The sequence below is a fragment of the Trichogramma pretiosum genome, unplaced genomic scaffold (assembly GCF_000599845.2).
Source record: "Trichogramma pretiosum strain Unisexual culture from Peru unplaced genomic scaffold, Tpre_2.0 scaffold13, whole genome shotgun sequence".
Taxonomy (NCBI): domain Eukaryota; kingdom Metazoa; phylum Arthropoda; class Insecta; order Hymenoptera; family Trichogrammatidae; genus Trichogramma; species Trichogramma pretiosum.
The window spans coordinates 96,941-113,390 of record NW_019641606.1 but is presented as its reverse complement, the minus strand read 5'-3'; the positions used below and the strand labels follow the sequence as shown (position 1 = coordinate 113,390).

Here is a 16,450-nt window from a genome sequence, read left to right as displayed (position 1 = left end):
AACGATAGATCCATCATTTTTTTTCTAGCGGGTACGTAATTGCGCGAGAAGGTAAAAACGTCCTCGAGAGAGACGTACCAAGTATAATGTATATCGATGTTTGCTATGTCCATTGGCCGCGCCGCGCGTCAAATAAGCGTTAATTGTAACGAGACACGAGGCGAGCTTTCCGAAAATCGGTGCCGCCGTCGTCGTCGTCGTAGCCGCCGCAAAGTATCGTCTCAATTAACAAGTGCGTATACCTTCTTATCTCTAATCACTTTGAAAACAAAAGCGATCGTCGTCGCGGCGCATAGTTCTGCTGCATACGTCACACGCGCACACAGACACAGGTGCAAACACTCCTAGCGAGGTTTTTCGCACGAAAGTAAAAAATAAATATTAAAAAAAATCAGCGCACGATCGTCTTGAATGACGAGTGGAATGAGTCTATTGCGCCGTGTGAAAGCTCTTGGTTTTTCCCTTTATCGATATCATCGTATGGGTGCGCGTCGCGATAAGTTATTGTTTTTTTTTTTCGCTTCTTTTTTTCGTCGTCGCGATCGTTACGTCGTCGTTAAAATCGGTCGATCGGCGCGGCCGCAGCCAGCGACTATCGTACACACAATTCCGTCGCACCTACTTCCGGTCGCGGCCGTCGCGACGATCGTGTATATGCAGTAGCCACCGCCGCGGTTGCAGTCGCAGAAATGACGAGCGTACGACGACGGCGACGACGACGACGATCAGACACACAGCTACTCGTGCTGTTTACCAAGGTTGAGTCGAACGAAATTTTTTTTGCCGCCCGACGTCGAAGATAATGTAAGGAGAAAAATATTAAAACAAGTGTTTGCGTGTGTATGTGTGTGTCTGTATTGAAGTGGAAAAAATTAGATTCCGAGCAAAAAATAAACGAGCGCCAAGTGTACACACCGTGACTTTACACGTATACACGTATTATATACATGCATATAATAATAATACACATATATATCAGCTGACGTTCATAATTGACAGTTGTGCCAGATATGCATTAGGATTTTCCAGATTGCAATGCGTGTGTGTATGCGTGTGTGTGCTTACTGCGAGATCGCAAAATCTAACAACTTATAATATTTCGAGAGCGAGATTTTGTAAACTCCCCATCGTAAGGTATCGTTTGGGAATTTCTCAACTTCTTTTTCTTTTTTTTTTGTTGCATCCAACACGCGGGAGGGAGGGACTTGAACATTATTGCAGGTACCTGCAATGTCATTCATCACGGTCGTGCACTTGGGATTGTGAGAGAGACAATCAAACAGCCGCGCGGCCGCCGCACTGCGATCGAGTAGCTGTGATTATAGCTCGGCTACTGTGCAGTGGATTTTACAAAACCACGATGTATCGATATATACCTTACGATCGAGTCCTCGAAATACAGTCGCTTTGCGCCTTTTGAGATAAAAAAAAAGAAACAATTAATTACAGTTGTCAGTTTTCATGCAAACGAGTCTTGGGCTCATTATATGCGCTTACATTGACGTCAAAGTCTCGCAATTTTGCCGTGTGCACTGCACTCCGTTTCTCTATACCTCTAATTTGCAACGATTCACGTTTTCCTTTTTTTTTCTCGCAACGAACTCCACGATTGATTTCATCGAAATCGAAATCCAAGTCCCAAACAGTCTCGTTATACTTATATTTTTCATCGTCTCGTGTATGCCGTGTACACCGGACACGTGCTTACAATAATGAGAGAGAGAGAGAGAGAGAGAGAGATTTTTCCTTGACTAAACGCGCGCGAGCATGAAAGATCGACTTATAGAGTTATCTCGAGAAATTTATATGAATTTCTCGCACTTCAATGTTGGAGCGCGCCGCCACAACTTTATGTATTTATTACTTACTGCGGCGGTGGCACGAGCGCAGAAATGCAATTGTTTATTGTTGTATCATCGCAAATTACACACAATCGCACGAATGATAAATATTTACTCTAGCGAGGCTCAAGTATATGTCTCCGACTGCGCGAAGACAGAAAAATAAGCAGTTTGCCGGAAAATTGTTATCGTATGCTTAGGAAGAGAGGGAAAAAAAAATAAACCAAAAATCAGCTGAGTCAGGAGAAAAATTTGTTATTATTTGAGCCAAAAAAAATGTTCAATTTATTGGACGAAGGAAAATCAAACGGTTGAGGATTATCGGTGTCAGTCACCTCGACGAGAGGAGAGACTCACACCACACACACACAAGTGTTTTATATTACTCGCATTAACAAAGAATCATAAATTATTTGTATGTGCATTAAATGTGTCTTTTACGATGCCTCGTTCCGTTTAGACACGGCGAGAGATGATGATGAATTTGTCGATCTGTGAGATAATAATTGCGTTCGATTGTTTATACGTGCTTATTTATACTTATGAAAATTTACGTTTGAAGGCCGTTTTTAAAACAATTGAGTAATAATTATTTTTTTCAATTGTGCTTTTTACAGAGAAGATGCGGCTAATCTATGGTTGGAGTTGAAACCGCCGCGTAGGCTCCGCAAGACCGAGAGTCCTCACCTGAAGCCACCCACCAACTAGTGAGTACACGATTTATACACATTGTTACGTACATTATTTGCCAAAAAAATTATATACGCATCGGAATGTTCGCAAAATACCGAGATCGCGTTCTCGTTTATTGACTCCCGCAAAAAAAAAAAACAAAAAAAAAAATATATTTGTGGCATAACACCACGCAAATAATTGGTACACAGGGAGAGATAGAGAGAAAGAAGGACGGAGCTCGTATAGCCAGTGTAGACAAACATGAAAAAAAAAAATAATTCAAAAAATATCTCGAATATTATTTGTGCATACAATTATACTTCGCGCGAAAAAATAGAAGATAAATAAAAATTATATATATGCCGCAATGAAGCAAAGGATGTGCTCTTTTTATTCCATCGATCTAGGTGTAAACCCAGAGAGCAGAGAAGGAGAGAGAAGTTCCTAGAAGGTGCGAGGTGATCGCACAACTGGTATTTTTTAATTCCAAACAAACACACAGCACGAGAGGAGTGCGCGCGAGCTCGCACACGAAATCGTATCTAGTTAATTTTATAAAGACAAATACTCGAGCACACACAATAATGGACCGAAGGACCGGATTATTGCTCGTGCTGGTGTCGATCGCCTGCACGCTCGGCGAGTCCAATCAAGATGTTAACGTCCATCACAAGCCTTTTCCCTGCACCAGGTAAGTTCGAGACACGATTTTTTAATTTATTTATTTTTTTTTTGCTTTTGTTTGCTTGTTTTTTTCGTTTGTTTTGTTCTTTTTTTTCTTTTTGGCTTCGATGACGTATTCGATTCGATAAATACGAAAGTGCGACTCGTATATACAATAACAATTGTATAATTCTTCGCTCTTTATTTCCAACATTTTGTTTTGTACGTTCTTAAAAAATGCCAATCGTGTCTCGCTCTTCCTTCTTTCTCTATATCTCTGTTTTTTTTTTTTTATTCGAAGATCGAAGGTGGTCGTTGAACCAGACGTCGATACATTTTTCGTAAAGTACGCCTTTTACCCCAAAATTTCCATTCGTGTCCATAAATATATCCTTGTTTCGTTTGGCATCCGTTGCTCTCTCACGAAGAGTAAATATATTTTTCAGCGTTCCGATGGCTCGCGAGAGCGCAAAAACCTCGCGTGCCCGGTATGTGAAATAATTGTCGGTTACTGCCTTCTTTTTTTTTGTTTTTACGCGACTAGCAAAGCTTAACGAACGAGAATGATTAGCCAAATTGTGTATGTGTGTCTGTCCGTCGAAAAATGATTGGAAACAATGCGCGTGGCTCGTCGCGCTGTTGCCTCTTCATATACATCGGAATTCGGAGTTATTTTTTTTTAATTTTTGCCTTTTTTTACTCACTTACGTGCGTTATGTCAGGCATCAGCTCTCGCGACTCGTATCTATTAATTGCAAAAGCAAATTTTTCACTGTTGCTTTGAACGCGTCCGCGACAGCGCGGCAAGTTATTTATTAATTTGGTTAAACAATCGTAAAACAAAAAGAGGAACGCGCGCGTAAATGTAACGAAACGAAACGAAAAAAAAAGGAAAAAATTATTACCACCGATGACGCGCCGCCGAGTCGTCAAGATTTCCGCGTATTGTAAATCGAACTATGCGCAATTTCGCGTTATTACAACGTACCTACCTGCGCGATGCACGTATACGCACAGATAAGACAATCCTTCGACGTTATTGCTAAACACGAGTGCGACTGTTGAAAAAAATTTTTAAAAATTACAACACAATAACTGGAGCTTCTCTTTTTTTTTTTCTCTCTCTCTCTCTCTATCTCTCTCGTTTTGGCGCAGTTCCGAAAAATTTTCATTTCGTTCCTTTTTTTTCCCGCCAACGCACACACGCGATACGCTCCAACGCGCGTAATGTATCAAGGTCGTCGTCGGCGTGGGCGGGCCGCCGAGTGTATACACTGTACACAGAGAGGCAAGTTGTATGTGACTTTTTGCCACACAAGAGAATTGTCTTCAATTTGTAATGTCTTGCAACTGATGTATCCGCGGCTATACCACTCCAATTAGCATCCTGTATAGTCGACTTGCACATAACTACATGGCTTATTTCCTGAGATAACTCGTCTAAACAAACATTCCATAGAGAGAATAGACGCCGATCCAATTATTAACATTTTTCGTCCAGCTTTGTGCGTTAAACTCACGCGACCTCGCGTCGCCCATTATGTTGTAATACTCGATCACCTGTTTGACTTTTTAATGAAAATGTATTTTTTTTTGTATCAAGTAATCTATCGGTACGAGCTTGAATTTTTTCTGGATTTCTTCAATCGCTTTATCGTACTCGGTGCGCCACACATACACTCGAGAATCGCCAGTAGTACATATAAAACAAACTCGTTCTTTTCAATAACTGCACAATTGCGCTTCTACTACTGGACATCATCGTAGTCGTCTGCAGCGGTGGCGACGGCGGCGGCATTTAAGCAGCAGCGATTACGCCGGTGAAATACAAGTAGATAATATCCATATTGACGTAATATTCAAGCTCTCTCGCGAGCTCGAGCGAGTCAAGTCGTCATCGTGTACTCGCTTCCTCCTCAATTTTCGTCTGCAGTATACCACTGTAGAAAGAAAAATGCGTCACCGTCGGTCGTCGGTCGATTAGTCGATGCGTCGTCTGGCGCAAAAGATTGATTTATATAAACTTCCGAGATCGATCACCTCATGTATACCGCAACGAGTGGTTACGCAGCTTTTGAAATACGGCGAGCTTTTGTCGAGCTAATTCGTGGTAACACGTAATACATTATCAACGCGCATACGAAGTGATCGGCAGCGGTGACTCAGAAAGACGACAGAAAGATAGAAAAAAAGGATCGTGTTATCCGAATCTCAAGGCGTGTCTTAGAATCAAGCGTTCGATCCATATCGATGCAATACGAGATTTGGACAAAGGAATTCTTTATTCCTTACGATACCGTTATCACGAGTCGCACTTTCGTTTATGACGAACGATCAAAAGGCTGATCGCTAAGCACGCGCGATAATGGGTGAAGCACGTGATAGGAGACAGCTCACTCTTGTCGCGCGTGTCTGCGCCTGCTCGGACGCTTGCATATTAATATGATATATAACAACGATGGGCGAGTGAGAGAGAGAGACGCTTATAGCGAGCTAAAAATAAAAGCCGCTAAACCATACGAATGATTGTGTCTCTCTTACTCATCTTGGCTCAAAAGACCCTTGGCTTATACGAACATAATACGATATAAAATCTAACGTTCCGCGGCTCTGTGTTTCGGTCGTTCGCAGTGAGATCTACTGTCACGGGGAGCTGCTACACACGGTGCAGATGGCCTCCATCTATCCCGACTCCAAGACCTTCGTCGACATGAAGATGCGCCACCCCACCCCCATGACTCTGGCCCTGTTCAAGGAGTTCATGAATCGCACCGACAACGCCCCGACGAGGTCGCAGATCGAGCGATTCGTCAACGAGACCTTCGAGCCCGCCGGCTCGGAGTTCGCCAGCTTCGACCCGGAGGACTGGGTGGCCGAGCCCAAGTTCCTCAAGAAGGTCCTGGATCCGCAGCTGCGCAAGTTCGGCAGCGATCTCAATCACATCTGGAAGATGCTGGGCAAGAAGATGCGCGACGACGTCAAGGACAACGCCGACCTCTACAGCATCATCTACGTGCCGAATCCGGTGATAGTGCCGGGCGGTCGCTTCCGCGAGTTCTACTACTGGGACTCGTACTGGATCGTCAAGGGTCTGCTGCTGTCCGAGATGACGGCCACGGTCAAGGGCATGCTGTCGAACTTCGTCTCGATCGTCGAGCGCTACGGCTTCATACCCAACGGGGGCAGGATCTACTATTTGGAGCGATCGCAGCCACCGATGCTCACCCCCATGGTGCACGAGTACCTGCGCCACACCAACGATTACAAATGGTTGGAGGACAATCTGTGGCTGCTCGAGAAGGAGTTCGATTTCTGGATGACCAAGCGGACGGTCGAGGTCGAGAAGGACGGCCAGAAGTACCTTCTGGCGCGATATCACGAGAGCTCGTACGGTCCCAGGCCCGAGTCCTACAGGTAAGTCATCGAAAAAGCTCGAGCGACCGAGGCCAAACAATTGAATCGTCAACTTTTTTTATGTAGAGAGGACGTATTGACCAGTCAGAGCTTCCGCACTTCGGAGGAGAAGGAGAACTACTGGTCGGAGCTGAAGACCGCCGCTGAGACCGGCTGGGACTTCTCCAGTCGCTGGTTCATCCATCCGGACGGCAGCAACAAGGGCAACCTCACCAATCTCAAGACTCGCTCCATCATACCCGTCGATCTCAACTCCCTCATCTATCGCAACGCCGTGCTGCTGGCCCAGTACAATCGGCAATTCGGCAACGAGAGCCAGGCGGACAAGTACGAGAAGCGAGCCCGAGAGTGGCAGGAGGCCATCACCGCGGTGCTGTGGCACGACGAGGTCGGCGCCTGGCTCGACTACGACATCATCAACGAGGTCAAGCGCGACTACTTCTACCCGACCAACATCATGCCCCTGTGGGTGGGTTGTTACGATCCAGCCAGGAGGGACGATCACGTCTCCAAGGTGCTCAAGTACCTGGAGAAGAGTCAGATAATGATGAATCAGGGTGGCATACCGACGACGTTGGAGCACTCGGGCGAGCAGTGGGACTACCCGAACGCGTGGCCACCGCTCCAGTACCTGTTCATCATGGCGCTGGACAAGACCAGCGATCCGTGGGCCCAGAGGCTGGCCTACGAGATCAGCCAGAGATGGGTGCGCAGCAATTACAAGGCGTTCAACGAGACAAACAGCATGTTCGAAAAGGTTTGCATCTTATTTTTTTATTTTTCTTTTACTCCAGTAGAAAACGTTGATTTTAATTTTTTGTTTTTTTTTTTTTTTTTTTTCAATCGTCTCACAGTACGACGCCACGGTCTCCGGTGGCCACGGCAGCGGCGGCGAGTACGAGGTGCAGCTCGGCTTCGGCTGGTCCAACGGCCTGATCCTCGACTTGCTGGACAAGTACGGGGACAAGCTCACCGCGGAGGACAGCTTCGAGCACGGGGCCATGGACCGGGCGGGCGGCGCCCTGACGAACGACGCCGGGCCTCAGGCCGCGGGCGTCGTCTCCACCTCGGGCCAGATCCTCACGGGGATCCTGGCGCTGATTATCTCGCTGGCGGCGGGATTCATCGGGTGAGGTTGGTATCGGACAAACCAATCGAAGACAATATGAGAATACGAATTATCATTTTGCTCTTTACTCTCTGTTTCAGATAATGTTCCTCGAGCTGTGTTCGAGAGACGCGTAATAAGGATTCGTTGGCGAACAAAAAAAAGTTTTCAAGCATTACTTTGACGAGTCAATCTTAACGAGAAAAAAAACATAATCGACGTATAAAAATCGCTGGCCGATGCTTATACCAAAACTATACATAGTAACGATTAATCAACGTTTTTGAGGAGATGTTCCTTAAAAAACTTTTTTACGTGCATAATAATTATTACTATTACATTTATATATTTAATATATATAATCGAAAAGAAATTGATCTCGTGGCCTGCTGTAGGATCAATGTATCGAGTATTTTTCATATTCGCGCGTACATTCGTCATTTATTATTTATCATCGAGCGTAATAATTTCGAAACGAAATAAGGGTTATATCGATCGAGAGTACAACCTTAGAAAGAGCATCTATACCGAATCACGTGTATCACGCGCGGCCGGTGTATATCATAGCGATTCATCTAGTCAAACGGACAAGTGTAGATGTACATATTATTATTATTATATTTTTTATCGTATAAGCGTGTAATGGATGAAAACGGCGCTCGATTGTTGTGTTGTGCTCTTGTCAATACTTCGTTGTTATTGTTTGTTTTTTTTTTCTGTTCCCCTACTTGTTTCCGTTCGTTGTTGCGTTTTTTTGTTTTTTAAGAGAGAAAAAAAAACAAAAGAAAAGAGTCTAATCCGCGTACGGCCGTCGTAACTGTTCTTCATTATTTTTTTGTGTCCCCTTTCATCGTAATGTGCAAAATCGATAAATGTAAAATCGCCAAATCCCTCCGTGTCGACTCTGCTTCTCGTGCATCTGGGACGAGCAAAGGCCGCGTCGTGCATCAGCAGCAGCTGCAGTTTTAAACTTTTGCCGTGCTATCCGTGCACGGGCCATCGTTACATAGCAAGTTCAAGCGTCGTCGTCGCGTTTAAATGCCAATTGAAGCGATTTTCCTTCCCCTTAAATGTACCTTCGCATACACGGTGAGCGATTCGTTAATACGTACGACCTCTGCGCGCCGCGCGCGTATCGGTTATTATTTTCACGTCGTAAAAAATCATCATGTGTAAAGATGTGCAATAGCGATATTTTTTTACTTGTAATTGTCATAGATTTATAATTGATGTACATTGTGATACTCAAAAGAGCTCGTGTTTACCCGTGATAAGAGAGAGAGAAAAGTTTCCAGCAAAGTATCCAAAGCTCGCTCGAGGGACAAAACTTACACATTCGATCGGACGTTGAGACAATTTTGTTTTCTTGCAATAATAATTATAAGAACGAGCCTTAAAGAAAATTATTTTTTGTAAATAATTGCTCGTTTGTAAAGAAAAAAATTATCATTATTAATTAAGTAGATATTTATTGAATTATAGGAAGAAAAAATTGCCTGAAATGAGAGAAAAGCGAGTTTTATGCATGATTTTTGCTTAGTAGGTCGAATGAAAGAAAAAAATGATACGATAATAGGCTATACATGAACCAGTGATCCAATAGTTTACAATACATCTTTACCTAAAATATATTAAAATTTCTTTAGGTAGTATATTTAATAACGAATAAATAATACGAATGTAAAAATAACTTTCATTAGCAAGTAAGGCAAATATTTTCTCACATAAGTGAATGTAATTACTTTCGTTTTTTGATGTACATATTATATGTATTTATTTTTAGCTAAAGTATGAAGCTTGCATCGATGTCGTAGTACGTCGTCGACGCACCTAAAAATAATGCATGAATTTTATTAATTTGAATATCTTTCTTATACTTAAATATCATTTATTTTTTGCTAAAATAGATGTTGTACATAACTCGATTAAACTTATTAAAAATGAGTCTAAATGCATGAAAAAAAAAAGAATAGACAAAAAACAAAACATCAGCTATATAAGTCCTCAATAATCCATCTTGATCCTTTGATTTCTAACACCTAGAGCAATCAAACTCTAAGTCACGCAATATCCAAATCCTCGATCGAACCGATTTTTATTGTGTACTCGTTCTCTTGCATGAATTAATAAAATACATAATTTTAGAGGAAAAAAGAGCTGCACTAGAAGCTATCTTCGGAGCTAAATAATGTTTTGTCAATTGCAGACGTTACATATATCTTCGTTGTCTGCAAAAAATGATAGACGCATGCTGCTCTCCATGTGCGCGTAATATTGCTATTTATTACAACACGTCGCGTAGTATAGAATTCTCAAACGTAATTATCAGCCCGCGTGCTCATTTATGTGTGTGTATGTGTTTACATAGCACAATTAAAATTTGCCCGCGCGCTCGGTAAGAGATTTGTCGTAATGCAATTAATAATACACCAGCGCACGATGACGAATCGTCGTCGTCGTCGGTTTGTAAAGCAACCGAAAGGTGGCCGCTCGATCGCCATTATATTGTAACTGCAGTGTGTAGTATGTAACGATTTCAACGCGTATACACTCGCGAATCGGCATAATGAGATAATGCAGTTGCCTCGTATGTATACATAGTTATAGTGCACGATACCGCGTGCGAACCGACGTAATTTTTCAAGGTCCGCGTCGTTAACTATACGTTGCACCGCTTGGATATAAAGTGCCACAAGATGCGATATATTTTTTTTCTCCGCGAAAAGCTCGTAGTTATAATTTCGACGATCGCCCGTTGGTCTTTTCTATTTTATCGTAATATTAGTGACACGATTGCGTAAAAATTGTCGTCGCAAGCTCGCCACGTTATTCCGTCCGAAACTAGTTTCGACCGGGCATATATCTGCCCCTAGTGCCGCTACAGCTCGTGAACTGAATTCGCCGATTTCGTGCCGATAAAACAGTTGTACGGCGAGCGCAAACACGTGACTTTATAGCACACAGTTTAGTTACACAAATTTTATTACGTATGGCTGGTTATAGTATGTATTCTGTTTTATCTACTACAACGAAGGAGTAGTTTTTTTTTTAATTAAAAATCTGCTCTGAAAATGTACACTTTTTTCCAACAATCTCTGATGATAACCAGTTCAATTGTGTTTACTAATGTCATGCATGCGCGCTGCACTCCTTTTCATTTTTCTTCCTAACACTCGACCGCAAAGATTATATAGCGACGTTAAATATTTTCTCAAAATGATGCTTGCGAACGACCAACCAACGATCTCTTCGTTAACGATTCCGTCCACTAACGGCTATCCTCTCTTTCTCTTCTTTTGCAGAATGGTAATGTACAAACGGCGACACTACTACATACCCGGGCCGCCGACGTCGCCCACGGGCCGCAGCAAGACGGCCGCGGGCTCGTCCGGTCTCGGCGCGGCGCAGACGCTCTACCGCAAGCGCTTCGCCTACACCGAGCTCAAAGACATGAACAACGACTGACTAACCGCCGGCGTAGGTGGCGATCTGCTGTTGGAGGAGGACGACACGGCGCCTCTCATCAGCACCTGAAAAGCTGTGTCCTCGTACCCCCATCTGCGGCGGCAGCTGCAGCTGAAAATGTCCCGCTCTTTGCGTATTATATATGATATATTTGTTACGCTGGACGTGATATTACCAAAACAGAGAAAGAGAAGAGCAACGGGGACTATATAAGCCATGACCGAAATTTCAAACAGCTTTGCTCCTACGCCAATTATGTCGCGAAAATTATGAAAATTGTGATGCGCCGTTGATAGCGCGAGATCGACTCTTCGAAAAATCGCCGATTACTATTAATCATGTGACATAGTACAATTTCTAAATCGCGCACGATTTTTAGAACGCGCCACAACGTATAGCCAATTTTACGAATTCGTGTTTATTTCAATTTTTTATTTTATTTTATTTTTTCGTTAAACGAAGTAGGCCCGGCGACTCGTTGGTGCTTTCCTGTACATATAATGTAAACCGATCGAAGCTTGCGCGCACCGTAAGCTTCCATCGTACTCTCGTAGATGAAGTAAGTTCATTGTAATGAATGCTGTATGTGCGTATCGATAATATACTTATTTCGAGGATGATAATGATACATGAATTTTCGTGTACAAAAAATTCCTACTCTATATCGCTTCATAAGCACCGTCCGACCACTCGCTTGAATATTGCCGAGTTACAACTATATGCTCGAAGGCGGCAACAATAATTGTTATCATTGTGTACAGATTTTTTTTTCGTCTTAATAAATACCATGACTTTAATTTAACTCGGGCCAAAGCCGATATAATATAGCGATGACTCATATTGACTCGTCCTGGAGGCGACGATACTACGTGAAAGAGTATAAATTAAGTGCCTTGTAACATAGTTTAGATATCTGATGCCTTTCCTCTTATTTTAATTTATTCGTATTTAGAATGTTCAAACGACTTTTAGATTATAAATATATTTAAAAAGTCCTGAATGTATAATTTTATTAATTCGCTCCATGAAAGCATACTACTTAGATAACAATACAGTAAGATCATAGGATTATCAAATTTTACTGTCGATATTCTGTGTATCTAAAAAAAAAAAATTTGACTCCGAGCGAGTCGATCTTTAATGTACGTATGACAGGAACCCAATATTGAGCATCTAAAACCAAACATTTTAAAAGAATACAAAATGTATTAAATGTTATAATATGTATTAAATTACCTTAATGTAAATATTGAATAAGAAAAGATCTAGTTAATAAGCGCAAACTAAAATTTTATTTGATAGAACAATTGACATTGAGAATTTATAAATAGTTAAATTTGATCATGCTGGAAATCATATATTAATGTCACGAATAACAAGTTTAAACTAATATATATATATTTTTCTAAGAAGTTTTAATTTATTAAAAGATCTGGTAGCAAAATTAGTCATCGCACGTGGAAGGTATTAATAATTTATTAAAAATATACAAAATAAAACATTGTTACATTAATATGTAAGTCTATCAGACTATCATTACATGAATATATAAATATTTTCAATAAAAATCGTTGTGTCTCATTTGAATACGTTTTTTTTTCACGACCTGAAGTAGTGCGTAACAATTTTTTTCATATAATTCGGTGATGTTGGTCATTTTCTTTTGTTGCCATACTTTATATCATTTTTAAACTTTTAAATTTCTTATTTTGAAAATAGATTCATTGCATATAGCAACTGAGATACACCAAAATTTTTACTATTGCAAGTTATTTTCTCAAAGTGACACTGATAGCACGATCTCAGAGCAGCCACAAATTAACATGAATGTTTTGTGATTTACAGAATTAAGTATATCTAAGTATATCTAATCATACAAAGGGCAAGAAATGAAACCAGTAGAAAATATGAGGCAATCACCATAGGTGGAGTCTCTACAACGTCTGTATCTAGAAGAATAATCATCTGATTTTAAATGAATGAATATTCATAGTAGGGTATGTGTCTAGGTATACAGTGAAACCTCCTAATAGCGGACACTGATCTAATAATAATAAATTTGATGATGCGATTATCAAATCATAGAGCTTAGCGAATATCGAATATCGAATCGAATATCGAATATCGGATGATGAGTGCGCTGAATGTGTATATGAATTGAAGTGTGAATATTGATATCGAATCAAAATCGAAATGCATAATTGGAACAGAGTAGATTAAAAATATTGTTAATATAAATAATTCGTTAACCTGATTAGTCAGAGTTAAAAATGAAATAGTACACAATCCTAGGCCGAGGCGAAGCCGAGGCCGACAAAGAAGTGCATAAGGGATTTCTTTTTTGGTGGCTTAGACTACATACGATATTTCATATTCAGTTGTCCTATAATAGCATTTCCCTCTCTCCGCAGGCGAAGGAAAATAGTTGCTTACGGGCCACTGTTAAATCATTCACAAATGAAAATAAAAAAAAAGCGCATTCAACGAAGACAATTTAAAACTGAACACGCTGTAAACCCAGAAGAGTTAACATTGCGGTAACTCTAAAAAGTTATTCCTGAGAAATGTTCGCAAGAAATTCTTTTCGATGCCGTGCTTAATAGGATTCAAAAGAGTAATTCGTAAACCCTACACTTAAAAGCGTTGCTAACGCAGATTATTTTTTTGCGAAATTGAGAAGGGAAGGTAATTGATAATTTGGATTATTTTTTTCAAAAACGAACAATCTGCGTTCTCAACGTGAACCCTAGCGCTTTATCAGAAAGAGTTTTACGTTAACATGTTCTCTTTACAGGTGTGAATTTAACTCTATGAGGTTAAAGAAGATGACGAAGTTAGCCCAAAAATCTAAATTTTAATCCTGTTTTCTGAATCTTTTACCGAACAAAGGGCTCTATGACGAGCTTTATTTTAATGATTTTGAGGTAGTTGTAGAGCTTTTTAGATAAATAATCAGTGAAGATTCTGAAAACTGAATTGAAATTTTGATCATTGGGCTGACTTCGATATCAGCATGTACAGTTTTGAATTGTTTTCACGAAGTGCCATCTTTATCCGAACTTGATTATTATTATTTTTACGCTACGAGATGCGAAGGTAACGTCATGCAGAATTGAGCTCCGAAGAGGCATCTTGCTGCTTAATAAACTAGAAATAGCACTTCATTGTACTGCTCTGCAGTGGATCATCGTGTAGCTGAGAGGTTTCGATATGTGATAATAAAACCATATCTATCAATAGATCGCATTCCTGCTTGAAAACATCTACTGGGTCTGCAATGCCGATTTTTGAAAATCATTTTATACGTATTTTATTGTTTTTCATTTAATCCCTCATTAAAAAAGGGCATTTATAACAATGAGTATGACATCACGTTCACTTAAAAAATGTTGTACCTTTATTAATGATTGACTCATGAAAAAAAAATTAAATAAGTAGCTTATAATTTTAATAAGTTTTCTTAAAAATGCGCGCGAAGCGCGCTTAGCGATAACTAGTAGTTTCGAAAAAATTGGCCGCTATTGAGAGGTGGCCGCTATTAAGAGGTGGTCATAAAATGAACTTATAATACAAAAAATTTCTCTTCTTTTTTATCCCATTTTGCCATTTTTCAATTATTAAAATTGAAAAATAAGATAAACAAGGATTATGTTATAAACTGTAAACACCAAAATTAAGAAAAGATGAAAAATTTTTTTTTTCGAAATCACGTTTTTTTGGGTAAAACCATCCATAACTTTTAACTTGGTTTTCATATCGAAAATGACACTGGATTCGGAAATTTCATTAAATTTTGTGTAGACTATGCTTACTCGCAAATTCTCAAGACCCCATTTTCAGCAAAAGTATCAAAAATCAAAGACCATGCGAGGCTACACAGATAACATGTATTGTCAAAACGGTCAAAATATACTCGGCAAAAAAATTATCGCAACAAAAAAATTCATCGAAATTTCGTCGATTTTCAAATGCTTCTATCTTGGGCTAGATTTATCGTATCGACACGCTTTTTTTTAAATTTCTTGGAAATTTTGTCCTCTTGAAATCCATATAAATTAAGATAAGATTCGAGTTAATGTTGAGTTACCAGTAGTATTTGAGCGCGACACTAAAAATTACTGAAAAAAAAATGACTGTTTGAACGTGTACCAGTAACACAGTAATTTTTCTATCGAAATCTAACATACACCAGCGCAAAGTGCTCTTTTCAACGAGTAATTTAAAAAAAAAATGACCTCTCTACGATTTTTTTAACGCCCTGTAGGTCGATTTGAAGGTACGGTTTGTGTACGCAAAAAACCCAGAAAATCATCTTAATTTCAGCTAAACGGGGGATTTTACGAACTTTAAATGGTATCTTCAAAACGACCTACAGGGCGTTAAAAAAATCGTAGAGAGGTCCTTTTTTTTTAAATTACTCGTTGAAAAGAGCACTTTGCGATGGTGTAGGTTAGATTTCCATAGAAAAATTACTGTGATACTGGTACACGTTCAAACAGTCATTTTTTTCAGTAATTTTTAGTGTCGCGCTCAAATACTACTGGTAACTCAACATTAACTCGAACCTCATCTTAATTTATATAGATTTAAAGAAGACAAAATTTCCAAGAAATCAAATAAAAAGCGTGTCGATACGATAAATCTAGCCCAATATAGAAGCATTTGAAAATCGACGAAATTTCGATGAATTTTTTCGTTGCGATAATTTTGTTGCCGAGTGTATTTATTTTTGGGATTTTATAATCACTAAAGATGTACGCATTTATACATTTTAGAGAAAAATGGAACTAAACAAAAAAGAGTAGAAATACACTGTTTGAAATGAAAAAACGGATTTCCTTGTGAAATCGGCTTGGAAATCTATCTCATATGCCAAATTTCTCCACTGATCCGTCCTGGGGTCGCATCGATATCGTTTAATTCCCAACGGAAGTCCTCATAGGGTAGAGAAGATTCTTCATGGATCGAACGGATTCTACATAGTATGGTTTTTTATATGGAAAAAACTTTAAATAAAATAATTACTCTTGTCGATTTCTGTATTGTAAAACCTAAAGAGAAGCAGCAGATACGTCAGATAAGAAAGATCTAAGGACTACTGTCAAAAATTCTAATCTAACAGTTATTAATTCCAGTTTTTAAGATGATTATTCGAATATTGATTAGTTACACTCAATTTAAAACAAGATTTATTTGGGTGCTTAAGTTATAATGTAAGGTACAGGAACTGCTTGATTCAATCCATTGAAAGACTAAATATGGGATAAGATATCAACTCTAGCAC

At 39.9% G+C, this 16,450-nt stretch overlaps 1 protein-coding gene across 9 annotated transcripts in view; it reads left to right on the top strand.

The window, feature by feature from the left end:
* The window catches only part of LOC106652104 (trehalase), a 30,704-nt gene extending 17,989 nt beyond the window's left edge, over positions 1–12,715 (top strand). For 4 of the 9 annotated variants that reach the window (XM_014370866.2, XM_014370879.2, XM_014370872.2 and 1 more), the window contains 5 exons: positions 2,459–2,548; positions 5,811–6,593; positions 6,660–7,350; positions 7,448–7,722; positions 11,004–12,714. In XM_014370866.2, coding sequence (XP_014226352.1) covers positions 2,459–2,548; positions 5,811–6,593; positions 6,660–7,350; positions 7,448–7,722; positions 11,004–11,166 — 2,002 coding nt within the window. In that variant the 3' untranslated portion in view covers positions 11,167–12,714. Of the gene's footprint in view, positions 1–473; positions 805–2,458; positions 2,549–2,923; positions 3,208–5,810; positions 6,594–6,659; positions 7,351–7,447; positions 7,728–7,802; positions 9,669–11,003 lie in introns of those variants that run through there. The other 5 variants (XM_014370869.2, XM_023458423.1, XM_014370875.2 and 2 more) reach the window with 4 other exon arrangements.
* The last annotated feature ends 3,735 nt before the right edge of the window (positions 12,716–16,450 follow it).